Raw genomic sequence first — 27,594 nt, 5'->3', positions numbered from 1 at the left:
TGTTTTATTATTTCTGCAATTTTGACATCAACAGTGTATTTCCAGCTTATCATCAAAATGCTGTTTAAATAAATTAAATTAAATGAAAATATAACAATACATTTCCAACATAATGCTGTATTATTTTTATCAAGTGCTTTTATATAGAACCTCACAGCACAATCCAAAATACAACACTGGAATATATTTTTGTCAAATGAGGTGCTGCATAACAGAGCATCACAGATGTGAGATATTGCCTAAATATAATACAATTGCTACTGATTTATTATTAATATTAATAGTACTAGTATTACAGTAAATATTACAAAATTATACAGTAGCGATCTATTTCTGTCATACTTTTTTCAATTTAAATTGAGCTTTTATTTTGGTTTTCTTTGATGCTACTTTATGACAGTAGATTCTTAATGCAGAGAAGCCGGTCATTTGAAGCATGCAGCACATGCAAACTATAGACTGTATTTATCTCATTAAATTGCAGCTTTTGCGGTAAATAATTTCACTAGGACATAACGTGATTTTAATTAGTGCGCTCAATGTTTATGTAATGACATTCGTATGCCAGATGGTTCAGGTTTTTGGTATCGGAGCATAGGATCCGATCCCGATACCAGTATCGTATCGAGACTTCCCAATCCAAAACATCTGAAACGTTCAATGACACTCACATCTAGTGATTGTAGAGGCCATGGAAGGGGTTTTGTGTGCATAAAACCAACCTTGAATTCATTAAGCTGGGCCATTGAATGTATGAGGCATTGTTATCTTGAAGTTGGAGAACATCATAAAGGAACAGTGTTTACACACCATTGGATCTTACTTGGCCTGTAAAATGGCCTCATTTCCATTGGCCATTGTAGGTTATACACCTCTGTACAATGGCTTTGGACTAAATTGTTGTGGAATGATAATTTCTGTAATGCACTAGATATTTTATCAATATGTGTGTGTTTCCTGGGAATCTAATTCCTTGGAATCGCAATGCTTTCAGTTGAGCTACAGGAACTATGTACAGTATACTCTGGATAACCCGTATACTATTTATACCCTTTATACTCAATACCTGAATAAGCTTTGCTAATATAATCCATGATTATAGCCACATCATTCAACAGACAAGAAATTCAGAGGACAAGAAATCTCTCACCTTGGTGAAGAGTCTCCACCACTGCCAGTTCCTGAGTTTCAGATAAGCAGCACAGTTCCTCTGGATCACCTTCATAGCTGTCAGCTGTTGCTGCCTCTTGGCAAAGGCCCTAAAATGGGATTTACATATTAATAACTTTGATTATGGCTAAATCAAAAAATATATGAAAAATATTTATAAATGGTTCCTACTTTCTAGCTAGGAATCCTCGGGCCTGTGCCTGGAAAGCAATGATTATGACAGTGATCTTCAAGTCACGCTCCTCCTCAAGCTGGGCCAGGACTCCTGTGCGGAAGAAGATTTTGCTCTGACCAATACGGTACAGGTTTGGGTCCAGGTCCAGGTGCTTGATCTAAAGTTGTAGTTGGGTAGAGAAAGAAATGTTTACATAAACAGGTTGTATGATGCTCAATAATAAAAAAAGAAAACTAGACAACATCATCGTACCATCAGACAGCAGGCCTGCTTGCCATCCATGAAGCCCTTTGGAATAGCACTTGCTGCCAAGATCTCATATCTGTGTCAAAGCAATATAAAAAAAATTACCCCATCAATAAGAATATTAGAAATCTCACTAGATGAATAACACATAATTAAAAGCATAGTTCACCCAAAAATGAAAATTCTGCCATCATTTACTCACTCATGTTGTTGTAAACCTGTCTGAGTTTCTTTCATCCATTGAGATGTTAGGCAGAATGTTAGCCTCAGTCACCATTCACTTTAATTTTATGGAAAAAAGATGCAATGAAAGCGAATGGTGACTTCGGCTAAATTTCTGTCCTTTTGTGTTTCATGCAAGAAAAAAAAGTCATAAGTGTTTGGAACAACATGAGGGTGAGTAACTGATTAAATAAGTTTCATTTTTGGGCGAACTATCCCTAAAAGTGTACAAGTAATGTTGCATTAGCCACAAATGATTCTAAGTTCAGTCATAAAACTTTACATGGCACAAGCTGATGGTTCCTTTGACATGTAATCTGTTAGCCAATCAACTTACATACTCCCTCTCTGTATAACATTTAAATCGCTTCAGTTGTTTGCAGATAAGCTTGTTTCACTGAAGTGTGTTATAATAGTATCCTCTCTGAAACCTTCCTCCGTCCCAGCACCACATGTCAAGGTCTAGTCTAGATGAAGCAGCAGTGTAAGCATATCTAGCCCGCCAAGACCTAACCTACCAATTGTCATATCCATTCTAACATTTTACATTTATTCTGAGAGCTGTCATGTCTGAACTACATTATTAAGAGTAAAGCACCCACCGCTGGCGGAACTCCTGGAAGACAATTCTATTGGGGAATCCTTGGCGACAGATACGAATACCCTCCAGCACACCATTACATCTCAACTGTTCAAGCACCAGGTTGGCATCCAGCTTTCCTGCCTAAAAGTGGAAAAAGAACCTTACATCTAAACATAGCTGTTTTTCACCCTCTGTATTTCCCATAACTAGTCTGAGAATGCACTTCTCATAAGGCAGTAGTCATAAGGCATTGGTACTAGCATTGGTGATACCGATTTAACATGGTAGGCATAAGATGGGTTATAGTTAGAGATGTCATAAAATATCAACCCGATCTCATGAAAATGTTCACATATTTAACGAGTTGGCTATTTTGTATATTTTCGTACGATTGCATTACTATTTGCAAATGCCCGGATGTCTAATGTGGAAGTTCCACACGTGAGGCTTTAAGGCTTATCAATATTATGCCCTAACCCAAGCCCCTTAACTAAACCTAACTGATCAGTAGAGTGTGTAAACATAATAGGAAGCTCTTGTGTGAGACAGAAGCAAGTAATTGTCACATATTAGATGGAAACGATGTCCAGCGACGTCATTTGCTGCAGTGAAAGTCGTACGAATGCATACGAGTGCAGTCATACGATATCATATGAATTAGTCATATGAATCATATGAAAAAGTCACCTTGAGTGTGTGTTGAAAATATCTATATAGCTTATTGATCGACATTAAAATTAGAAGCTAATTTGTGTGCTTTCAATTCACTCCCAGTTGCTTTTCATTCGATGTAGTCTGACATAGTACCTTTTGGAGACCACAAGAAATAACATTTACTGAAGCCGGTCGCGGCATGGTAAAGGCATCATACACACACATTACGAGCTGATGGCAGTCCAAATTTATGAAGGTTTTTGTACTTCTTCAAGAATTAAAAAAGTGACGTTGATGAGTTTGTAGGTTAGTGTATGAAACTGGTATAACTGTGCAAACTGAAAGATTAGAAATAGTGACATTTATTATGCAATTTCCCTGTATGTTGCATTGATACGTCTTTCATTCAAGCTGTCAAACCACAAAAAGACATACTTGTAACTGAAAATACATTATGTAGGCTCTATGTAAGATGCGTGCGATGTGTGACACACTATAATAAACTCTGCCACTCACACTTTACCAAAGTTGTGTTGAGAAATATTTTTGAAAACTCAAAGACTATTGTGCAACAAGCAGCCCTATTTATATCTGAAAAAAAAAAAACAAATCTCAATGTATATCGATAATCATCAGGAAAATCTTTAAATTATCAATATGTTAAAATGGCATCGATCCCAAGCCTAGTTATAGTTTCTCTTTGAACAATTGTTTATATTTTGCACTTAAAATGGCATCGATCCCAAGCCTAGTTATAGTTTCTCTTTGAACAATAGTTTATATTTTGCACTCTTTTTGAAAGCAAGGTGACGTACCCTTTTCTCATGGTTGGGGATAATGCAACGAACAAAGTTTGGCTGGGTGTTGTGCAGTGTTGTCATTAGCTTGGCCAGAGACTCTTTGTAAAGCTGACCCACGGTACGGAACATGCCCTTCTTAGTCTTAGAGGCACTAGGTGCAGAACTTTCTGACATCTTGGCAATGGTTTCCAATCCAACCACACGATCAGCTGAAAAAGAAAAAGAACGAAAATATCTGCCATTATTCTAATCTAAGTTATACTTATCAAGAATCTGCTTTAATAAACCAAATTTGATTAAGATTTACATATATATCATGTGAAACCAATCATGAACATATATTAAGTGGTCCCAATTCACTAGGCCCAATTATTTTGATAAATCCTTCTCATAAGTAGATTTTAGACAGTGTATGAAATATAACAAACATGTATTTCTAATACTGACCATCCTTCCACAGATCTTGCATAAATAGATTGGAGGAATTATTCAGCAGTGCTGTAACATTGTCATTTAGAGGGTCCATGTTCTTGGTCAGCCATGCTGAAGCATTGTAGTCCACCTGATTGAGAAATATTAGGTTTGGGCCATTATTTTCAATACAGAGTCTATGTCCATTGTGTTTTCATTGTCTAGATCTCAATGCTCTTTACATGTCAGAACTCACCCTTCCAGCATAGTGAAGCACAGAGAACTCAGTCTTGTCCTTCAGTTGCTTAGGTTTAGCAAACTTAGTATGATTGACATGAGTGTTGCAAAGTTTCTCCACGAAGGAGACGTCTGTTGCTTTTGGAAACCAACATTCTTCATCCAACAGAGCCAGGATGCCTGGAGGATTGTTCTGTTGAAAAGATTCAGTAAAAGTAAGTTTCATTATGTATGGCTTGATTTATAAACTAGACATCATTACTTCAACCTAAGGAATTTAAATCAAGGTCTCCAGAATTTAACTATAAACTTGAAGTCATTAGTTGTTAGACTACCTCCTAAAGCATGCTTGTTAGTAGCAATTATGCCCTGGGTTTTAAAATGGATTGAAACAACAACATTGGTCACCTCATCAAATCTTAGCTGGAAGTAGTTGGTTCTGTTTAAAAATGCAGAAAATATGAATCAAGCTGTTCTTACTAATCTACACACTCAAACTTACCGGCCTTTCAATAAGCTCGATGCAAGGTTGCAAGTCTAGACCAAAGTCAATGAAGTTCCAATCAATGCCTTCTCGCTGGTACTCCTCCTGCTCCAGGATGAACATGGTGTGGTTGAAAAGCTGCTGAAGCTTCTCATTGGTGTAGTTGATGCAGAGCTGCTCAAAGGAATTGTCCTGAAGGAGCAATATAGTATATACCATTTGTTATAATATTTCTCAAATTTCGTACCTAATTCAACTCTTTCTTTTCAATTTTGTCAAACCTCAAAGATTTCAAAACCAGCAATGTCCAAGATTCCCAGGAAAGAGGCACCCTGACGTTTCGTCTTGTCCAGTGCTTTATTAACTCTTTGAAGGATCCAGCGGAACAAACGTTCATACATGGCTTTAGCTAAGGCTTCAGTTGCAAAATCAGCCTGTAAGGAGGTAAACATTAAATTGGATAAGTAAAAGCTAACATTCATTGGTTATAATATGTCCTTCCATTATGGTCCATCATTGCAAGGTTTTTTGGAATTGGCTTCGACAGTTACATCACAGATTTGTTCAACATTAAACCAAATGCACAACATCACAGCACAACCACTGTACTCTCGCTGCAGTGCCTGCCCACTTTTTTTAGACATCTCGGTCCCGAGATAAAAGATTTTCCTCATTTAATTTTTAAATATAAACAATATATTTGAAGTTTATTGCAAAATATTTAGATATATACAAATAAATAAATAGTTTAAGAGTGCAGGGAGACCATTGCGATTACGTCATTTGCAGTGCCTCATGGGAGTGTGCGGTCGCTACATAGCTATTTTGGCACGCTTTATTTGCGACAATTCTCTGATTGGTGGATCTTTCTCTACAGGATCATGGATAGTGTAGTTCTTCACCAGGAATTCCATTATTAAACATTTTGTTTAAAAAATAAAGTTGAAATAATGTGGACTGATGGCTTCAACAGAAGCATATACCATCAATTAACAACCTTGGAGCTTTGAATTTGTCTATAGAGAAAATGAATAGGTTTTTACACTCAAAAAAATTATTTAGCCTATTTTCGAGATGTATCCATTTAAATTAAATAACAAATTTCAATCTAATTGAATTGCCTAATCTTTAACAAAATATAATGTACAAATCTTTGTACAAAAAGTTTTATTTATTACATTTCTTCAAGAATATTCAATTCAATTTAATGGAAATTTGTTATTAAATTTAAATGGATACATCTTGAAAATAGGCAAAAATATTTTTTTGAGTGTACTTCCGGAACATGACTGTTGTGCTTTGTTAGAGTTACTTTTGGAGTTCTTTACCTGTTCTTTGGTTTGGGCCTTCTGCACAACCTCACGCCCCACTTTAATACGAGGCGTCAGAATGGCTCTTGTGAAGTCTGTCACATTAATGCCTTGGAGATGGCAAACTTTCTGGGCAGCTAAAAACATATTAAAGTGGTAATTTCAGAATGTAAAGTGAATTTAATATGAAATTGAGAAGTAATTTGGAAATGTTCCAATAGTGACGGACCTGTATTGTCTGGCATGGTAGCTTGTTCCTGATTCCTCTCTTTCTTGAACTCAATGTTGCCCAGCTGCAGCACAGTTGAGACCACTTTGAGGACATCTAACAAGGGAAAAATGAGGGATGACATTTATTACAATTGATCATTTTTCTAAAGACTCAAAAGTTCTTATTTTTTAGTCAGTGTTGGTTAATTACATGCTTACAGAATATGTGTAATAAGCAGAAAATATCTCTTTTTGTAAAGAATGACCTGCAAAGACACTAAGTGCTTATTTCATTGCATTCAATACCTGTTCTTTCCTCTTCAGTGAAGCCCATGATATTCATGGCCTCCATGGTTTCATCATACATCTCATCGTCCTGATTGCCTGGAATTTGGACATGGCCAGCCGAGATGAATCGGTAGTTGCTGAAGTTTTCAAGCAGAAGCTCCTCTGTCAAAAGATACAAATCACCATGCCAATGATAATTTGGTCAGAATACAACAGTGCTGTTTTACAAGAACCTTTCAACACAGCTCAGTCTCACTTTGACTGTCAAGACCTGAAGAGTCATGCTGAAAGACAATGGGCAGCCATGAGATATTAATATTTTCACACTTGTTGAGGTGACATCTCAACCTACCACGTAATTTTCCGTTTGCTCCAGATACCATGTAGTAGAAGATGTGGAAGGCTCTTTCTGTTTTTGCTTGTCTGATACAGCGAGATTTCTCCAACAGATCTGAGGTGGTTTGGATATTAAGGTGAAACCTTGTAGAGTTCAAATATTAACATTTTAATTTATATGAATCTGTAGAATGTTTCAAGTGATACTACTAATGTGTCAGCTAATTCAAGATATGAGATTTCATCTGTATATGACTTGACTTATATAACTGCTTAAAGGATACAGGTTTCTATGTTGGCTCCAACTATGAAGCCTGTGACATCAAAGTTAATACGGATGAATTTGCCCTATGGAGAAAATGGATTTGAAAACTCAAATTGGTTACAATATTTGGCATTCTTGTTACAGATTATGTTCTTTCTGATGTCATTGGTATCATATAGCCTTTTCAAACTTACAAATCGGGATGAGTTGTCATTCTTGATGGTCTTGGCATTACCAAAGGCCTCTAAAATAGGATTAGCCTGCAATAGTTGCTTTTCCAGCTCACCCTAAAGCACCAGGGTCAGAAAATAACAAGAATCATTCCATAGAAAACAAGCCAAGTAGAAGATGGAAAAGAGAATCCCAGAAAATTTGAATTTAGAAAGAACTCGGATTCAGAAGAGAACAGGCAAAAGAATTTGTGAAATAATTAAAGGCATCATTTAAGCTGCGACAAAGTATGCAACTTTGAATTGTAGATTTTTTTGGTTTCATAAATTGATTCAAAGGTCTAAGCAATATTTAATTTGCAGGTACTTTCAACTGTGCACAAAATGAACTTGTGTCCATTTCGATTAGCTTAATCCCTAAGATCAAAAGAATGCATCATTGCTGCCAAATCACGAACATTGAGAAGCCTGCCAAGCATATCCACCTCATGGATGTCAAAATGAACATTTGAGGTCAGTCTGGAATACTTAGAATGATGAGACAGGCCATATCAATGAGGTTTAAGAAATGAACCTCAATAATAGATCTAATTGTCCACTTTACAAGATAAAAGATACTGTGTGGCCCAGTGGGATGACTCACTGAGCCATAAGAGGACAATGCCGCCTTTGCATCACAAGGCAACTTGTGTCATTTGACCTGATAATTAGATTATCATTTTGGAGAAAGAGAAAGAATTCAACCATGACACAAAGTTTAAGTTACCTTCTTAATGAGCATCAAAACCAAACGTTATTGAGAAAAAGAAGACTCTGCCAGAGAGAGTATGCCGCTGAGAAGGAAAGAAGATTCCTGATAGCTTCAGACACTGACAAAGAAAAATAAAGAAGGAGAAAAGAAGGAAAAAAGGGACATTTAGGATGACAAAGGCAGAGAGACAGTAATCCATGGATTGTGGGAAGAAAGAGGATAGTGTCAAGATTGTATAAACATTCATAAAACACTTTTGACATTTGTCTCTCTTAGTGGCCCTGAGGCACTGAACAGCAAGTAACAGAAGCTGACTTCATCTGATGCTTTGACTGCATTTATTGAAAAACAGAGTCATTCTCTCTCACTCCTAAATCTACAATTTAAGTAATAGTTCACCCACAAATGACAATTCTGTCATAATTTACTCACCCTCATGTCGTTCTAAACACAAATGCTGTTAATTTTACTATACCGTGGAACACAAAAGTAGACATTTTGAAGAATCTTTACGCAGCTCTTGCCATATAATAACAGTTCATAGTGACCAGGGACTGTGAAAAAAATAAAGCACCCAAAAAGCACCATAAAAGTATAAAAGTAGTCCATACGACTACTTTCAAAGTATTCACTATTTTCCAAGCCATACGATAGCATTTTGTGATGAAAAGACTTAATTTAGGTTGTTATTCACTGATAATATTGGCCAAACTCATGTTTGGTTGTGTGATGACACACATCCCTTGTACCCTAATTCTGAATTGTTGCCTTTGGGCAGGCGTTAACGGAGTATCAGGTGTCTAACTAATCGCTACAAATGTACTTTTGTGCCAAAGATATCCACTTATGTAATTCATAAAATTATACTTACTTATTATATTTATTAATATCTATATTTATATATGGAAAACATGCTGCAATATGTTAAATATGTTTTATATGTTTAATTTGTGTTATGTTTATTATGTACCAAGAAGTGCTGTAATTGTTTGGTTTTAATGTAACCTAGACATACATATCTTTTACAGTCCTTGTTTGTTGTGTGAAGCCCTACCATAAATTGCCAGGTTGTGGGATTAACAAAGCTAAACTAAACTAAACCCACATTCACATCCAATTCATATATGGGATGTCGTATTTGGCTACTACATGCTTGAGAACCAATACAGTTTTGGCATTTTTTAATCTGGATGCGAACTTCGGCGGAGGTGAAGGTTATCAGTGTATAATTACTTAAATTATGAATTCACAAGATTTGAAATATAGCACACAATATGAATGGACTACTGGTTTTATGGTGCTTTTATGATGGTTTTTTGTCGAGATTGGAGCTTTTTTTGGAGCCCTAGTCACTATGAACTGTCATTATATGGCAAAAGCTGTGTAATTATATATATATTTTAAATCCACTTTTGTGTTCTTTGAAAACATTGCATCATGCAGGTTTAAAACAACGTTTTTAGGGTGAACTATTCCTTTATCCTTCTTTGGGTTTGACCTTAAGAAGAAAACTAATAATCTCAACCTTTCAGAGGACTAGTATAACAAGTATGATGAACATTATTCTTTTATCATAAAAAGAATAGCAGGTGTTCAGTAAATTTCAAAACTGTGCATGTAAGTGTAACGATAACAATACAAATACATTCTAAACTAAGAACTACTACATGCACCCCTATTAAGCTCATATATATGGCAGTTACAAATGAATAAAGAGTTATGAAAAAGCTATAATGTGTGCATATGTATTTGTTCAATGTGTATCCATGTGTACAGTATATCTTCATTTGACACAGATTTACATTTACAGTATATTGAGATCTACATGTATATTGTAATTAAATTCGTAATACACACACATATGAGCTTGTCAGATGATGCACATTAACCCGTGGTAAATTAATAGGTGATAAAAGAAAAATAAGACAGGATATAAGATAATCGATTCAAAAGGCTATAAATTGGCATGCACACACACTGTGTTCAGATAGACCATTTCAATGCCAGCCATCCACTCTGGCAAAGAAAGAGTTAACCGCATCTCAGATGGGGGAATAGCACACTTGTGATCTATTGCTATAATCTTTTATATATATATATATATATTTTTTTTTTTTGTTGGGTTCGTCCAGCACCACTTGTTGGGTTCTGTTAACAGTATAAGACTTCTTGTGAACAATGGAGCACAATGGTTTCTTAGGTTATTTGTGTACAACCATTTGCACAGCAGCCTTAAGGGGTTGCTTTGTATAGGGTCCCTCCATATAAGACTTGTTTTCTAATGTCACTCTCAGTGTGAAACTCAAGCATGCAAATTTCCAAATCCACACACAAAGGAATTTTGGGCATTCTTTTTTACTCACATAGGCAAACTGTTGTCCTGAATGTTGCTATGTGAGGAAATTCATTAAGGAAATTGTCATTAGATAATTGTAAACTAAGCATACTCTTTTGCATTCACTTGTTCTCCCTAGACTGCTGAAGACTCGATTTCCTTGAACAGTGATATTAAAATGGCTCAAAAATCCTAAAAAATATTTTGGTAACAAAATCTTGTTATAAATGGGATGTGATATCAAACTTAAAAGACTGAAGGGAGTTTTCTTATCTGTTCACTTAGTAGTCACAATATAACCTTTGCACATCATTACTTAACTTATAATGAAAGGATTCAAAATGTCAGAATCTGAATCGGAAAGAACAGGGTCAAAGCAAGGGGAAAGCATTACACTGTATTAAACTTTATTTGGCTCTCTATGCTATCTGGGACCATTTGAGCAGGCCTGAGGAGATACAGCGGTTTTCAAACTTACAGCACTTGTGTCTTTCTTGCCTTTGTGGGACGAGGCCACTACTGCCAAATACTGGATGACTTTCTTGGTGTTTTCTGTCTTGCCAGCACCAGATTCACCACTAGAAATAAAGCAACATTTATTTAGAACATTCGATTTAATACATATTTAATATTCACGATAAAAGCAAGAAATCCCTGCCTTCGGCCAGAGACTCCAGCACTACCAATGACCCTACATATGACAAGCGGCTATAGAATATGGATGGATGGATAGATAGATAAAAGCATCTACGTTTTACATTGTAAAGCAAGGTCTTTCTTATGTTTTCTGCCAAAATAAAAGCCTGACTATTGTATGACAAATAATATTGTATAAAAAAATATATAATGACAAAAATAATACTCAATCAGATTACTATTTTTGAAAACGACAAATAAATTATTCATTATAATTATATTTATTATCAATAATACTTAATATTATTGATAATAAATCTAGTAATAATTAATCATTCCTATTTACTTCTCAAAAATAGAAATCATTCTTCATCGGAAAAGTAATCAAATTACAAATGACTTTTGAGTTACTTTCTAAAAACAAAACACATTTTTTTTACAAAAACGTTTTTGATTTACACACAACCAATTCAAATGAATGTTTGTATTTCATTGTCATGCATAAGTCATGCAACTGACACATTAAACACACTTTCGGCTATTAAAGCAACACAAACAGGCATATATTTTACATGTATTTTACACAAATAATATTATTTTAGAAATATGCTTTTATTAGTTATTAAAAGTAATTTACTTTAATGAAAGTCAGTCATTTTAATCAGTCCACAATAATTGAACCCTTTAAGCTCAGATGGGCTTGTCGGCAAGAAAAACAATATAATTGTCAAAATATTAATAACTACAGTCTTGATCAATATAAAATAGGTATTGTTTAAAGCTTAGAAGCTCTACTTTAAAATGCATATAGGCATTATGACCAAAATTGAACAAGTGCTTTGAAATTTGCAGACAAATCAGAAGTGTTCTGTTTTGTACATATTATTATAATCTGTAGAAACATCAAACTGATCAAATAGCTATATGTTGTTGGAAAGCTCTCAAAAAGTAAAATACAACCAGGCTATTTTTTTTTTACTCAAGTATATGTCTTTGACATTTATGTTTCATGTGAACAGCTGTTGCTTATATCCTGCGTTTTCACTTATAACTTATAACTTGCTGATAAAATAAACAGAACATAACCACATACCATTAGGAGGCCATTTTCTTTCAAACAAGCTTACACACAAAGTAACTGGATGCATAGATCATTAGATAATTGACACGAAGCACAATGTGCACAATGTCCACACAGCATCAGGCTATCTGGCAACTTGCAATCTGTTAGCTTTCCTAGATCGTAAATGATTTAGTGTCATGGAACGCTAAACCAATTGGACTGAGTTCAGACCGGACCAAAAATAATCCATATATGGGCAGAGAGACATGTGATTGGTAACTGTTACATATGGCCACCAGGAGATGACACCAAGTACATAACACAGAGTCAGTGATGCAGACTCACTGAGTCAAATGGCACTCATTTTGTGAAATCTCATAACTAAAATCATGTCTGCATGCTGTCCAAACCTTTAGTCATTTTTTTGTTTGTATGTGTAATTAGTTCTTATGTTCAGTAATGTTTTTTTGTTGGAGAGGCTTTTGGACACTTGGAGACATTTTTGGGCACTAATATACATTCTTTTTGTAACACTATACATTTTGATTGCTTTGTTGAATCAACACAACATTTTACTCAGTTACAGTTGACATGATTGGAAAGAAAACAAAACAAGAGCCACCTTATTTACACCCAGATATATATAATACAAAATCAAAATAAAAAAGAAATATAGTACATTTGGTTAAAGTTTTTTTGTGATTTTTCAGCAGTTTCTTAGGCTGAGAGTCTCAGAATTGATCATAATCTATATCATTATAAAAATGTAAATGTTTTCTTTACAATGATGCCAAACACTTGACCTTCCTTGTTCCTCCTTAACACTGATGATGGAGAACAAATTACTTTATCAAAAAAAAAAAGGTGGACAGTTCTTTTTTTAATTTTACCTTTATTTTTCAAAGCATGTATTGTGGAAGAATTTATCCTGAGAAAATTAGTTCAGAAATGATTTTAAGAACTGTGGATTAAACAAAATAAATAGTGATTGAGAATATTGAAGTTTCACAAATCAGGAAAGTAACTAAATTTGTGGTAACTTAAAACACAATATTTGTCTTTGTTACAAGGGGTTACAGTTACCAGCCTCACAGTGTTCTATGAGCTTGTATGATATATGAGAGAGATATGACTTATCCCAACATTCATGCTAACACGCCAACATTTCCATATTAGGAAAACTAAGTCTGGGATCCACAAGGCCTAGCTGTAGCTGAAGGGCTGGTTCTTTGGCAGGAGCAGAGTGCCCTTAGAGCAGCACATCCAATACTTATAAAGCCATTTTTTGGGATACTTTACACTGAAATGTTTGTAGAAGCATAGTTTTTGACCATTTATGACATCTTGTACAGTATATTTTGTGATAATTAGTGTAGTGATGCCAACAATCTGACCTAATGGTGATTGAAGTATTGATTTACTTCCACACACTGCATTAGATATGAGGTATGGGAAAACACATAAGGGGGGGTTGATTCAGATCAGTGGTTTTAACGATCCATGTGTTTAACAATCAAATAACACTCTTTAGGTGATTCCTCTTGATCCAAATGACTCATTACAAATTATTATTATTTTTTTTGCTTTGGGACAGATTCAAGAAAACAAACCATGAGAGAGTTGAGCTGAGACATGCGGAAACAGCCTGATGTCATTAGAGAGTTCTATGCCATAGCAAAAGTTGCCATGGAGCACTTTAAATGGCTTCCATTTCCTTTTCCACACTCAGAGGAAGTTTGTAAACAGTGAGTTTGTTTACATGGACACCAGAAAGCTGTTTAAAGCAAGAAAGCTGCTTAAGGCTGGAAAGTGGCGTTCCCGTTTAAATGCAATGTGTTCACAGATTTCTCTTTTCTCCCATGTACATGCGGCCCAGTCAGTAAGCAGGTTTCTTCAATGCAACGACCTTTCCCCACGATACTGGTGTAAATAGCATACATGTGATCAGAGGAAGCCTTCACTATTTTATTCTCTGTAGCTTCGCTTTATTTCCAAATATTCCAGAGTCGTTTCTGTGTTTGTTTCTTTAAATTTCCATCGCAACCTACAGTGGAATTGCGCTGCAATGGTGGGGTTTCCCTCTTATGTCAAACTCCGGATTCCCCCAATGTACTTGAGTGCATCTACATGGACATGAGGGACAATAGTCAATATTTTAAATTGGTGTGTATAAATAGGTAGCCTATATTTTATTGTGTATGTGCTTTTTCCTTTTCCCACTGTGCTCCCAGTATTTTTCTTATCACAAAGATGTGAAACAAACAATATTATCTGTGCACAGCTATCTTGTATCTTTGCAATAAAATAACAGCAATTTTTGATGCATTTTTGTCAGGACCTGCCAGTTTTTTTGTGTGGCGGGCTTCAAGTACAGTACTCAATGAGTATGTTTACATTATAATCAAACTACTGCAGGTTTGTGCGTTTTTGAGATACAGTCTTAATTTATCTGTCCAAGTATACATGAAACTATGTGCAATCGAATAGGCGAAGAACGGATGTCAGCTGAGGAAGTGACATAGACGTATTCCAGTTGACCTTTTACATTATAGTAGAGCTTAGAAGTCAGCTAACTAGCCTGTCAACAGCGAGACGCACACAACAGGCACAATAGCATGGATAACTTTACAGCCACATGCATTTCTTACTTTCTTAACGCGTTAATTTTGGTGCAGATAAGATGTACGTTATCCATTGTGGTTAGTGCTTATGGTAATGTCCGAAGGCAGAAAACTACACAATTTGCTCCTTGATTGTTCTAATTATACGAGTTCTGCATTGTTTAACTTTCTTCCTTATAAACTGTATGTGAAGCATAATTGTCACGTTCCTGTGTTGTCTGCCCTATGTTCCCTGTTTCACCCATCACGTTTATGTCATGTTTCCGTGTTGTCTGCTCCGTGTTTTCCGTTTCACCCGTCACCGATCCTGTTCCATGTCATGTTTTCCCTGTTGTCCGCCCTGAGTCTCACTGTCCGTGTGTAAAACTACAATTCCCACAATTCCTGGCCTCTCTTACTGCCTGCACTCTTCATTGTTCTCACCTGTGTCTCGTTTAGTCTTCATTGTGTTTGTGTATTTAACCCTGTTTGTTTCTCCTTTCTGCTGTCGGTCTTTGATGTATGTGGACGTCTGTTATCCGTGCTCTTCATCTTTGTTTTCTCCCGTGGAATCCTTTGTATGCCCTCCGTGTTTTGTTAACCCTTTGTATGCCCTCCATGTTTTGTTTACCTTTTTCCCATCGTGGATGTTTTCTTTGTTCGTGTTTTGTCTTTTTATTCAATAAAAGCTTCCGCTGCAATTAGATCCTCGTCCCGTGCTTACCCTCACCGTCATTTGTGACAGAAAGACTGACCGCCAAATGGATCTAGCAGCGGTTTTCCTCGAACCACCCCTCGTGATTCCGGCTGTCGAGCCTGAGCCCTTACCTACCCGGATCGATGAGCCAGCGCTGCCAACTTCTTCCGCCCGGAGGAGGAGGAGAAGGAAAGCCTCCGCTCTCCAGCTCACGCCTGCCACGGTCAGCGAGCCAGCGCCCACGCCTGCCACGGTCAGCGAGCCAGTGCCCACGCCTGCCACGGTCAGTGAGCCGGCGTTGCCAGCCTCTCCAGCCTTCCAGGGCTCCGCCTCTCCAGCCTTCCAGGGCTCCGCCTCTCCAGCCTTCCAGGGCTTGGCCTCCCGAGCCTCCCAGGGCTCCGCCCCCCCAAGTCACTCAAGTCTTCAGGGCTCTGCCCCCCCCAAGCCTCTCGAACCTTCTAGGGCTCCGCCTCTCAAGCCTCTCGAGCCTTCTAGGGATCCGCTTTGAAGCCTCTCTAGCCTCCCAGGGCTCCGTCTCTCGAGCCTCCCAGGACTCCGCCCCTCAAGCCTCTCGAGCCTTCCAGGGCTCCGCCCCTCAAGCCTCTCGAGCCTTCCAGGGCTCCGCCTCCTGAGACTTCCAGGGCTCCGCCTCCGAGCCTCCTACGGCTTTGTCTCCAGAGCCTCCCGAGCCTCCTTCGGCTCTGCCTCCCGAGCCGCCTTCGGCTCCGCCTCCCGAGCCTCCTATGGCTCCGCCTCCTGAGCCTCCTACGGCTCCGCCTCCCGAGCCTCCTACGGCTCTGCTCCCAGAGACCCCAGAGCCTTCTAGGGCTCTTCTCCCCGAGCCTCCTTCGGCTCCGCCTCCAGAGCCTCCTCCGGCTCTGCTCCCAAAGACTCCAGAGCCTTCTAGGGCTCCGCCTCCAGAGCATCCTACGGCTCTTCTCCCCGAGCCTATGGCTCAGCTGGCTCTGCCTTAGGCTCCGCCTCCTGAGCCTCCTATGGCTCCGCCTCCCGAGCCTCCTATGGCTCAGCTCCCAGAGACTCCAGAGCTTTCTAGGGCTCCGCCTCCCGAGCCTCCTACGGCTCTGCCCCCAGAGACTCCAGGGCCTACCAGGTCTTCGCCTCGGAAACCTCCCATGGCGCCACCTTCCTCGGCTCCGCCTCCTGAGCCTCCCTTGGCTCCACCTCCAGAGTCCTCCAGGTCTCCCCGCCTCTAGAGCATCCTACGGCGCCACCTCCCTCGGCTCCACTTCCCGAGCCTCCTGAGCCTCCCTCCGCTCTGCCTCCTGAGCCCCTTCCGACTCCGCCTCCAGTGGCTCCCTCGGCTCCGTCTCCTGAGCCTCCCTTGGCTCCGCCTCCAGAGCCTTCCAGGTCTCCACCCCTAAAGCCTCTTACGGTGCCACCTTCCTCAGCTCCGCCTCCTGAGCCTTCCTCGGCTCCACCTCCTGAACTTTCCTCGGCTCCGTCTTCTGAACCTCCCTCGGCTCCACCTCCAGAGCCTTCCAGGTCTCTGCCCCTAAAGCCTCTTACGGCGCCACCTTCCTCGGCTCCGCCTCCTGGGCCTGCCTTGGCCCGGCCTCCAGGGCCTCCCTCGGCTTCGTCTCCCAAGCCTCCCTCGGCTCCACCTCCTGAGCCTCCCTCGACTCCGCCTCCTGAGGTCCCAGAGCTTTCCTTGGTTCTGCCTCCCTTGGCTCCGCCCCCTGGATCTCTCTCGGCTCCGCCTATTGGGCCTCCCGAGCCATCCTCGGCTCCAGCTTCCTCTCCAGAGCCCCTCTCAGCTCCGCCTCTGGGACCTGTCCCTGTCCGATGGCCTCCTCCCAGGCTCCCTGAAATGGCCCCTGCTCTAAGGCCATCTCCCAGACCACCTAAACTTGTCCCTGCTCGGTCAATACCTCCCTGGCCTCCCAAGCCTATCCCTACCCTGTGGATGCCCCCCAGGCCACCTGACCCCGTTCCCTTCACACATCCCCAGAGACGGCTTGCTTGCCCTCTCGGCCTCCCTGGTCTGCCTGTCTGCCCCTTGTGCCCCCGTGGACTGCCTAATTGCCCCTTGTGCCCCCGTGGACTGCCTAATTGCCCCTTGTGACCCCGTGGACTGCCTAATTGTTCCTTGTGCCTCCTTGGTCTGTCTCTGTGTCCCTTGCGCCTCCTTAGTCTGTCTTTGTGTCCCTTGTGGCCCCTTTGGTCTGTCTGTTTTCCCCCTTGTCTAGCCCCCCTCTCCTTGAACCGTTGTTTATTTTTTCTATTCCTTTCCTTAGGACCGTCTGGAATCCGGTCCTTTTGAGGGGGGCTATGTCACGTTCCTGTGTTGTCTGCCCTATGTTCTCTGTTTCACCCATCACGTTTATGTCATGTTTCCGTGTTGTCTGCTCCGTGTTTTCCGTTTCACCCGTCACCGATCCCATTCCATGTCACGTTTTCCCTGTTGTCCGCCCTGAGTCTCACTGTCCATGTGTAAAACTACAATTCCCACAATTCCTGGCCTCTCCCACTGCCTGCACTCTTCATTGTTCTCACCTGTGTCTCGTTTAGTCTTCATTGTGTTTGTGTATTTAACCCTGTTTGTTTCTCCTTTCCCCTGTCGGTCTTTGATGTATGTGGACGTCTGTTATCTGTGCTCTTTATCTTTGTTTTCTCCCGTGCAACCCTTTGTATGCCCTCCGTGTTTTGTTTACCTTTTTCCCATCGTGGATGTTTTCTTTGTTCGTGTTTTGTCTTTTTATTCAATAAAAGCTTCCGCTGCAATTAGATCCTCGTCCCGTGCCTACCTTCACCGCCATTCGTGACAATAATAATAACATTTAGACTAAGGAGAGATGTCGTGAATAAATAGATGGTTAAGAATATATATGGGTTTGTTGTCTGAATACTTGAAACAGTTGTGTATCTGTATGTGTCATTTGCTTCAGGCTGCATATTCAATAAAAATCATGCTTTCTGCCTTATTTTATGAATGTAATCAACATGAGATCAGTATAAGAAGCTGTTTAAACAACACAACGATAGTTGAAAGTAAGATATATGAGGTAGATAATGTGTCATTTGTTTACATACTGCATTCATGGTGCTAATGCTAACCTTGGCCATAGTTTGAACCTGTTACCCTCTTTTGTTGTATTTTTTTATGGAATTTTTAGTCCACGTCAGATCATGAAAACATTTTTTATGATTGTTTTTTTTTCTATAAAGAAAGAATTTTGATACTACAGCAAAGAAGAAGGGAGGGAGAAGGGAGAACAATCATAATATCCATGTAAGATTGCTTCATACAGAATTTAAAATAAAAATGACTTAAAAGGTGAGTTGGATTAAACATTATAGCCCCACACCTTTCAGCCCTCCAAAGCTCTCACAGTGGATGGTAAAGTCTTGGAAGGGAATAGGGCAAAAGGCATGATCACTTCTGAACTTTTAAAGTGCATGTAAGCGCACAAAGAACAAAGCAAATGCCCTTTAAAGATTCCGAACTAAAAAAACAAACATATATGAAGCCAACATGCAAGTTAATCTAGATTTAGAATCAGGACAGGGGCACATTTCCTGTGTGTAGGCAGACTCTGAGGAGACTTGACCCTTGGGTTTCATCTGCCTTTTTCCCACTGCAGAAAAACATCTAAACCAACAGGATCACAGCAAGTAGGAGGACATAATTTGTTATAATTATGTCTACACATACTAAGCTTGATGTATGTTCATATTTGGCTGCTGTCACATTTTAAACAGTTACAAATTATATTAGAATGGGCTTAAAATAGTTTCAGATATAAAAAGTGTCATTTCTGAACAACTAGTGGTACTAAAAGGAATTACAAAAATAATGACTGTTTTCTAACAGGTAGTCCCACCCTAAACTCATGCCATTGGTTGAACTAATGTTGCTGTGTCTGGCAGGTCTTGCTCAAACAAAGAGAGCTTACTGAGTTAAGTGCACTTCAGAATTGGGCTGCCAAGACTTATCTTTTTAGCTTAGGTCAATCGACACTGAAAGAAACTGTCCAGTATGGGGCATTTATTATAGTAAGTGACATCTTTGGATCCAGTAAGAATAGAAGGAGTTAATGGTGGATGCAAATAAAAGAATTAAACTTACGTGCAAAGAATAGACTGGTCCTCTCGATCTGTTGAGAATAAAGACAGACATAATAATGGGTCAAGGTAATTGTAAGATTGCTGCTCATGGGATAAGAGGACACAAGACATGATACATTGTAATTTTCTGCATATATATATTGATGTTGACACTTGTACTGAACATCATGGAAGATATAACATCAGGTGACAACTCTCAAGACCGGGCCAAACAAATGAAAGACTTATAAAGTCAAGTTCTTGCAATGTAACATCAAACACTGCTATGCAAACAATTCATTTCAATTGGGAAATGCAATGGGATAATCATGAAACCACACTTCTAAATTTAGAACCTGAAAATCTTCTTAGATGATCTTGGCTCCATTTATGGTTTTATACTTTTGTCATACCTACTGTAACAAAGTTTGTAATGGGGATGCAAGGAGGAGGCTGGGACCGGCTTGACAAACATGTAAGACACTTTAATGTGGCACTTTTCAGAGTACATTAAACACTACAACATAGCTGCTTTTCAGCAGCTCCAACACATATTGCTTTTCAGCACACACTGAAATGCAGACAGACAACGTAGTGCATCTCTCCCTCCTCTGCCGCTGTCTCCTCTCCTTAAATACTCCCACTACCCCTCACTGGAACACAAGACCAGTGTGGCACACAGGTGTACCTCATTCACCACTTATCTTCCCAGCCTCGCTCTGCCTAGATGCCACTCTGTGTATTTGATTCAAGTCAATCTAAACATAAACCTCTTGGAAATGCCAGTCAAAGAACTCTAAAATGAGTTTTAACTATGATCCTGCAGGTTGGACCAACACCCAACCTGCTAATCAGTTAAATGTGAGCTAGCCTATTATGCTCATGTACTACAGACCCTTCGTCTGTTGTAAACACAATGAAAGGCTATTTCTCATTTTGGATATGACTTAAGCTGGGCAAGGTTCCATGCACATGAAGTCTGTTCCTGTGTTTCTTCCTAATTAAGGCACAAACCAAGGCAATCGGGACTCAGAAACCCGAATCTAAACACACTGAGGGGTAACACAGCATATCAGCCAGAGTTTTGATGAAAAGCAAGATGTTCAGGTATTGTTTTATATATTTATTTTGATTACCACAAAAATGTTTTTAGAACTCTCCTTCCTTTTCAAAAATCTGGGTCATAGTGAGGCACTTACAATGGAAGTGAATGGGACCAACCTTAAATTAAATTAACATTAAATACTCACTGTTTTAAAAGTTTAGCCACAAGATATAAACAATATGCGTTGCCATGATTTTAGTGTTATAACATCGCTTACTAACCTTTTCTGAGTAAATTATATTCAATTTTACAACTTTGTTGCCAAGATGAAGTAATGCTGTAAAACCTAATACCATAAAACAACCATAAAAAACAAGTCTTTAAGAACCTTTCATATCTATTTCATTTATTGGATTATTCAAAAATATGCATTCCCACGTGTTTATGTAATATACTGTCTATGTAAGATTTTGGTCATACCGCCCACCCCTAAAAACAGTAACACAATTACAAATGTCACTCAGTTTATATTCTATGTGTTTCCATTTGTTTCTCATTCCATCCAATATGAGTTCCTGATATTTTCACTTATGACTAGGGTACACCATGTCATCCTCTGTTAAGCATGGTCCTTGCTGGACTTCAAAGAGAGATCAGTGTAAGCCCCTGAGCAGGAATGTGTAGTTTCCTCGAGTGAGAGCACAACACTGCCATTCAATAGACTGGAGTTCAGGATATAGCAGTCCCCCAAAACATATTCAGGATGTTTTTCATGAGTTAATTAGTTGCTACAAAATATTTGTTCTTGTTATTTGTCTTCATATAACAGGAAGTCCCATTGTAGAGACTGAACATGGCATTCTGCGATGATCTGCATGAATGAGGACATTTACAGATTTGATGGTGCTTTGGTGAGGTTTTTCAGGCCATGTCAGTCCATATCTAAACATTCATACAATTCTTAACATTCCTAAATATGTATAATAAAGGTATATAATGGTTTAATGTAATCCATTTAATAAGAACTGCACTATGTTACCAAACAGTATTACCCTTGAGGAACAGCGTGACAATGCATCTTCTACTTCTGCTTTTGAATGCAATTGCTTCGTTTCCACACCTTAACACCAAAGAGTTTTTTTTTTTGTTTGTTTTTTGCAGTCGTGAGAAGGATTTTTTTTTTTTTTTTTTACATAATTGTATGCAGATTGCACTCACAAAGTAAGATTTATAGCTGATTAAATATTTTAGAGCTGAGCATATCTACACTGAAAATCCTAATTAGCTGACTCTCTAAATTGGCATATGGCCTCTCCAAGCACATGCTTTCACAAACTCCACACTATTGACTTGTTAACATCAGCTGTACTCAGAGCTGTCAAACTCCATGTAAACAAACACAAATCAAATTGTAAGAGTCTGAAGTATAAAAGGCAATGGTTAACAAGAAATCGAAACCATTGCTGACATCTTATGAATTGAATAAGCAAGAACAGCTTATCTTTGTCAACCAAAATTGTTAGCATGCCAAGAGTAAGCATCCAGATTGTGGACTCCAGAAGGCCTCACCTTGCATCATGTTCCTGTAGGCGTTATCCGTGATGGAGTAGATATGGGGAGGGACCTCATGGCGCTTTTTGCCTTTGTACATTTCAATGATCTTCTCAGAGTAGATTGGCAGCATTTTGTATGGATTCACCACCACACAAAACAGCCCTGAGTATGTCTGAAGGACAAAAAAGAAAAAGAAATCTACTTTCCAGATTACACACTGTATTTAAAGTTTTATAGTATCAATACATCATGTAAAGAACAGCAAAGAGACATCTCAGCACAGTAGTCTTGGTCTAAGGAAGCTAGCTTTGAATCTGTATGTTGTAGCTCTTGGCATTTGAAATCTCTGGTGATGTATATTCTGTAGGGAAGACTCCTGTTCAAGAGACTCTGAAGACATCTTCAGAGCAAACATTTTGTTAATTAATGGTTTATTGCCTAAACAGAGTGCACACATAGTTTGGAGGCCTGTAGAAGATGTATAATCCCTCACTCTTGGGAAGTGTACCTTACTTGCTCTTTCTTAAGCACAGATTTAAGTGCATTAGATACTGTAAACCAACACTGGCATTTAATGTCATGGTAAATTATTGGCAATGCAAAATTATTTTCCCAACATATTGACCCAAGGTTAGACACCTAACCTTAGAATATAGAATATAGTTCCTTAAAGATTAAATATTTAGGCTGTAATTAATGTATTTTGAGTATGAACTATGTGTTATGTAATTCTAATGCAAGCAAAGATAGACTTTCTGAATTCAGGCCTTAAGATGCTAGTATCCAAACAGAGCATGACTAAAGTGTGTATTTTTTGCTCCAATAGCGGCATCATCCAAAAATTATGACTTTTGCTGCCTTTAAGTGCACCTGGGAAGTCCTTATGCTCAAGTTGGGCATTTTTTATTATGAACACATGAGTCTGAAACAAAATACGGAGGAAATAAAAATATTTTTATTGATGACACACCCCTTCCAATGTCATGAAACTTGGGTTTTATGTAGAATGCAGAATTTCCCACTAAATATGACTTCACTTGATCATTCATGTGTTTGCAACTTACAGTATATACATTACTTACATTTACATTTATGCATTTGGCAGACGCTTTTATCCAAAGCGTCTTACGTTACTTACGTAATTACAATATTAGTGACTCTTGACGGCCGCATGTGCTTTTAATTGTTTGGACAAAGGCAGTCCCACCCCAAATTTACACCATTGGTTGGGCCAATGTTGTTATGTCCGGCCAAGTCAGGTTGCTCAGATAGCAATTTCTTCTCACATTGCTAGTGGAGCAGAAATTACACTATTTGTAATGTGTATACTACTATTAGTATTACACTACTACTTTTTATCTGTATACTTTGAGCATTTATTTGGCTTAAAATAAGGTCAACAATGCCTACTTACATAGATGAGGCCAGAGAAGTATCTTTCTCTCAAGTTGTGAAGAACCGAAGCTTCATTCAGGCAGGTGAGCTCAGCCATATCCTCCACCTTGCTGAACTTAGGCGGGTTCATTTTCTGGATGTCGTCCTTGTTGACCGTGATTTTCTTCCCATTGTCCGCCAGCTCAACCAGTACCTCATCCCCATGTTCCTCTTTGATGCTGGCTGCCTCAAAACCATGTTTCTCAGAAGGGATCCATATCAGCTTTTTGGCTGTCCAATCAGCCTGGGCGACGGGACTGTTAATGAAGTCTTTGTCCAGGTAAAGGAATTTCTCGTCCTCAGTCAAGCTCTTTTTCGTCATCTTGGTGTTTGGGTTAAGGCAACTATAAATTTGAGAAGAAGAAAAAACAGACTTCAGAAACACAAAATCCTTTTTATGGTTTTTAATATACAATGTGGTCACCTGCCGTTGTTACCTTATTTCTACTTGATCTAACCCTTAAAATAAGTTTTGTTGGTGTAACCTAATGTATTCAGGTTGATTCAGTGATCAATGGCTTGAATCAAACCTGTTCATTTAGATGTTACCAAATGAAGCACATTTTTTAGGTTAGGCTAATATTTTTTTAGGTGTAGATTGTACCATTGTACCACAGTGTAGAGTGGTGTTAGAGAGTATAATGGTCTTTAAGTAAAACAGTTTGTAGCTAATGGTTTCTGTGTATAAACGAGTTCCCATAATAGCTGATCTCTAAATTAAACATCCATGGTGTAATGCTAGCATTAGTATATGTTTTCCTGATGGAATATGCAACCAAATATTTTTGGGGTTGTTTGTAATTCACAAACACTGCATTAACTTTTGTAAAGTTTACCAATTAAACCAGCCTTCTTTCTAAATAAACATGACACAGGTCACAGGGGACACCACTATCATGCCCCCTATTTAGATGAAATTACCAATAAATGGCTGGGAAATAAAACATGATTTTGTAGTCTTTGATTAAACTATTTATCACTCTAGCATATCACTGATATGAAACATTCTTCTTAGTCAAAACATATATATTCATGTGATAATCATAGCAGCAAATGCTGTTTTTCTTGTTTCTTCTGCACTTCAGCTGAGGTCCCGTGCTGCAATGACCATATAAGGCAGCCTTCTAGGCAGTGGATGATCTGTCAACGTAAACAGCAGAAGCAAGTGAACTCCCAAACAAAGCCCTTATAGGGAATAGTATGTCTCCAGCCGGACTAGCAGTTTACTCCTAAATGATAACATTAGGCAGGGACAGTGGTCCGGGGGGGGGGGTCTACTTTTCCTGCCACTTTCCCCCACCCTCCTCTTCCTCTGGTGGGCTGATAAAGGGAGGTTTATACAAATATTTTGTACATTACAGTCGTCAAACAGCAGGTGCAGCTTTGGAGTTCTTGCGAACAAGGAGCTTAAAATAAATTTTGGGAAACAATGCCAAAGCTAAAACGTTGATATAAACTAACTGAACAATTTCCTTTTACATTTACAAATCATTCCTTAAATATAACAGCCTTACATTACATTAGCATTACAGCAAATATCTGTAAATAGGACAAATCTATTCTCACCTTCATGGTTTATAGTAGAAGCAAAATGAAGTGTTAAGTGTCCTTCCCAAACAGAAACATTTTATTTATCTTTTAAATTGTGAACAAATTAAACTGTCTAGCAGGCAAGACGTAAATATGGATCGCCTTAGAGGACAGGCAGAAAATGTATTTTCTGAAATGGTTTTCCGTTCCCTTGTTAAAACTTATGCGCTCCCTCGCAATAATTTGCGGTCCCTCATAATAAGTTTTGCATTGCCTTTCAATGTGTTTTGTATAGTCTCACAATACTTCTGCTTTCCCTCATAATTGTATTCTGCATTCCAACGCAATAGTTTGTGTTCCGTTGCAATAAGTTTTGTTTTGTTTCACAATAGTTTTGTGTTCCCTCGCAATAGTTTTCATCGCCTCACAGTAAGTTTTGCGTTGCCTCACCATAGTTTTGAATTCCTCCGCAATAGTTTTGCGTTGCCTCTCAACAGTTTTGCATTCCCTATCAATTAATTTTGCATTCAGTCACAATAGTTTACATTCCCTCAAAAGTTTTGTGTTGCCTCACACTAGTTTTGCATTCCCTCGTAATTAGTTTGCGTTCATTTGCAATAAGTTTTGCTTTCTCTCGCAATAGTTTGCAATCATTCGCAATAAGTTTTGCATTGTCTCGCAATAGTTTTGTGTTCCCTCGCAATAGTTAGCATTCCCTCACAATAAGTTTTGCGTAGCCACACAATAATTTTTGCTTTCCCTCGCAATAGTTTGCAATCCCTCGCAATAAGTTTTGCTTTGTCACGCAATATTTTTGTGTTCATTAGAAATAGTTAGCATTCCCTCGCAATAAGTTTTGTGTTTTCTAGCAATAAGTATTCCGTTGTCTCACAATAATTTGCGTTCCATCACAATAAGGTTTGCGTTGTCTTGCAATAGTTTCCGTCCCATCACAATAAGTTTTGTGTTGCCTCGCACAAGTTTTGTGTTCCCTTGCAATAAGTTTTGCATTGCCTAGCAATAGTTTTGCGCTCCATCCTAACAAATTTTGCATTGCCTTGCAATAAGTTTTGTATTTCCCCACAATAGTGTGCGTTCTGTTGTAATAAGTTTTGTATGGTCTCACAATATTTTGCGTTCGCTCGCAATTGTTTCTGCATTCCCACGCAATAGTTTGCGTTCCCTTGCAATGAGTTTTGTGTTGCTTCACAATAGTTTTGTGTTCCTTGCAATATTTGCATCGCCTCGCAGTAAGTTTTGCGTTGCCTCACCATAGTTTTGCATTCCCCCGCAACAGTTTTGCGTTGCCTCTCAACAGTTTTGCGTTCCCTATCAATTAGTTTTGCATTCCCTCACAGTAGTTTGCGTTCACTCACAACAAGTTTTGTGTTGCCTCACACTAGTTTCCATTCCCTCATGATTAGTTTGCGTTCATTTGCAATAAGCTTTGCATTGCCTCACAATAGTTTTGCATTCCTCATAATAGCTTGTGTTACCTCGCAACAAGTTTTGTGTTGCCTCGCAATAGTTAGAATTCCCTCGCAATAAAATTTAAGTTGCCTCGCAATCATTTTTGCGTTGTCTCACAATAATTTGCATTCCATCACAATAAGTTTTGCATTGTCTCGCAATAGTTTCTGTCCAATCACAGTATGTTTTGTGCTGCCTCGCTTTAGTTTTGTGTTCCCTAGCAATAAGTTTTGCATTCCCTCACAATAGTTTGCATTCCCTCGCAATAAACCTTGCTTTGGTTCACAATAGTTATGTGTTCCCTCGCAATAAGTTTTGCGTTGCCTTGCAATACGTTTTGCATTCCTCTCAATAGTTTTCAATCCCTCACAATAATATTTGCATTGTCTCACAAAAGCTTTTTTGTTAACTCACAATAGTTAGCATTCCATAGCAATACGTTTTGCGTTGTCTCGAAATAAGTTTTTCTTTCCCTCACAATAATTTTGCATTCCCTTGCAATGGTTTGCGTTTTCTTGCTACTATTTTGGATTCCCTCACAATACCATCCCTTTTAAAAATTAACAATGTTTTTTCTACTGTAACCATAGTTGAACTATGAAATTGGTAGTAAAGCCATAGTAACCACAAAATGTATACAAAACTTATTGCAAGGGATCATAAAACATATTGAGTGGAAATGCAAACTATTGTGAGGGAACTATTTCAGAAAATAAATAGTTTCCTTGTCCTCTAAGGGGCTCCATACAGGGAAGACTAAAAAGCTTGCTAGTACAACTATCACCAGAATCATTTACCTCAATTTCACCTGTGGACACATTTACATTTATGCATTTGTCAGACACTGTTATCC

The 27,594-nt window shown here is 38.7% G+C and overlaps 1 protein-coding gene across 2 annotated transcripts in view; it reads right to left on the bottom strand.

Moving 5' to 3' along the window:
* myh11a (myosin, heavy chain 11a, smooth muscle) overlaps nt 1-27,594 on the bottom strand; it is a 48,509-nt gene that overhangs the window by 17,368 nt on the left and 3,547 nt on the right. For both annotated transcript variants that reach the window (XM_052130081.1, XM_052130082.1), the window contains exons 2-20: nt 23,722-24,085; nt 22,323-22,479; nt 19,731-19,758; nt 11,126-11,225; nt 7,586-7,678; nt 7,411-7,474; nt 7,143-7,241; nt 6,809-6,952; nt 6,522-6,617; nt 6,311-6,429; nt 5,264-5,416; nt 5,001-5,174; nt 4,518-4,691; nt 4,298-4,412; nt 3,866-4,059; nt 2,416-2,537; nt 1,598-1,667; nt 1,342-1,502; nt 1,151-1,259 (exon numbers count right to left, since the gene is read on the bottom strand). In XM_052130081.1, the coding sequence (XP_051986041.1) occupies nt 1,151-1,259; nt 1,342-1,502; nt 1,598-1,667; nt 2,416-2,537; nt 3,866-4,059; nt 4,298-4,412; nt 4,518-4,691; nt 5,001-5,174; nt 5,264-5,416; nt 6,311-6,429; nt 6,522-6,617; nt 6,809-6,952; nt 7,143-7,241; nt 7,411-7,474; nt 7,586-7,678; nt 11,126-11,225; nt 19,731-19,758; nt 22,323-22,479; nt 23,722-24,063 (2,514 nt within the window). In that variant the 5' untranslated portion in view covers nt 24,064-24,085. The remainder of the gene's footprint in view (nt 1-1,150; nt 1,260-1,341; nt 1,503-1,597; nt 1,668-2,415; nt 2,538-3,865; nt 4,060-4,297; nt 4,413-4,517; nt 4,692-5,000; nt 5,175-5,263; nt 5,417-6,310; nt 6,430-6,521; nt 6,618-6,808; nt 6,953-7,142; nt 7,242-7,410; nt 7,475-7,585; nt 7,679-11,125; nt 11,226-19,730; nt 19,759-22,322; nt 22,480-23,721; nt 24,086-27,594) is intronic.

Source organism: Xyrauchen texanus, chromosome 7 (assembly GCF_025860055.1).
Source record: "Xyrauchen texanus isolate HMW12.3.18 chromosome 7, RBS_HiC_50CHRs, whole genome shotgun sequence".
NCBI classification, from domain to species: domain Eukaryota; kingdom Metazoa; phylum Chordata; class Actinopteri; order Cypriniformes; family Catostomidae; genus Xyrauchen; species Xyrauchen texanus.
This window is presented reverse-complemented; position numbering and strand designations above follow the sequence as displayed.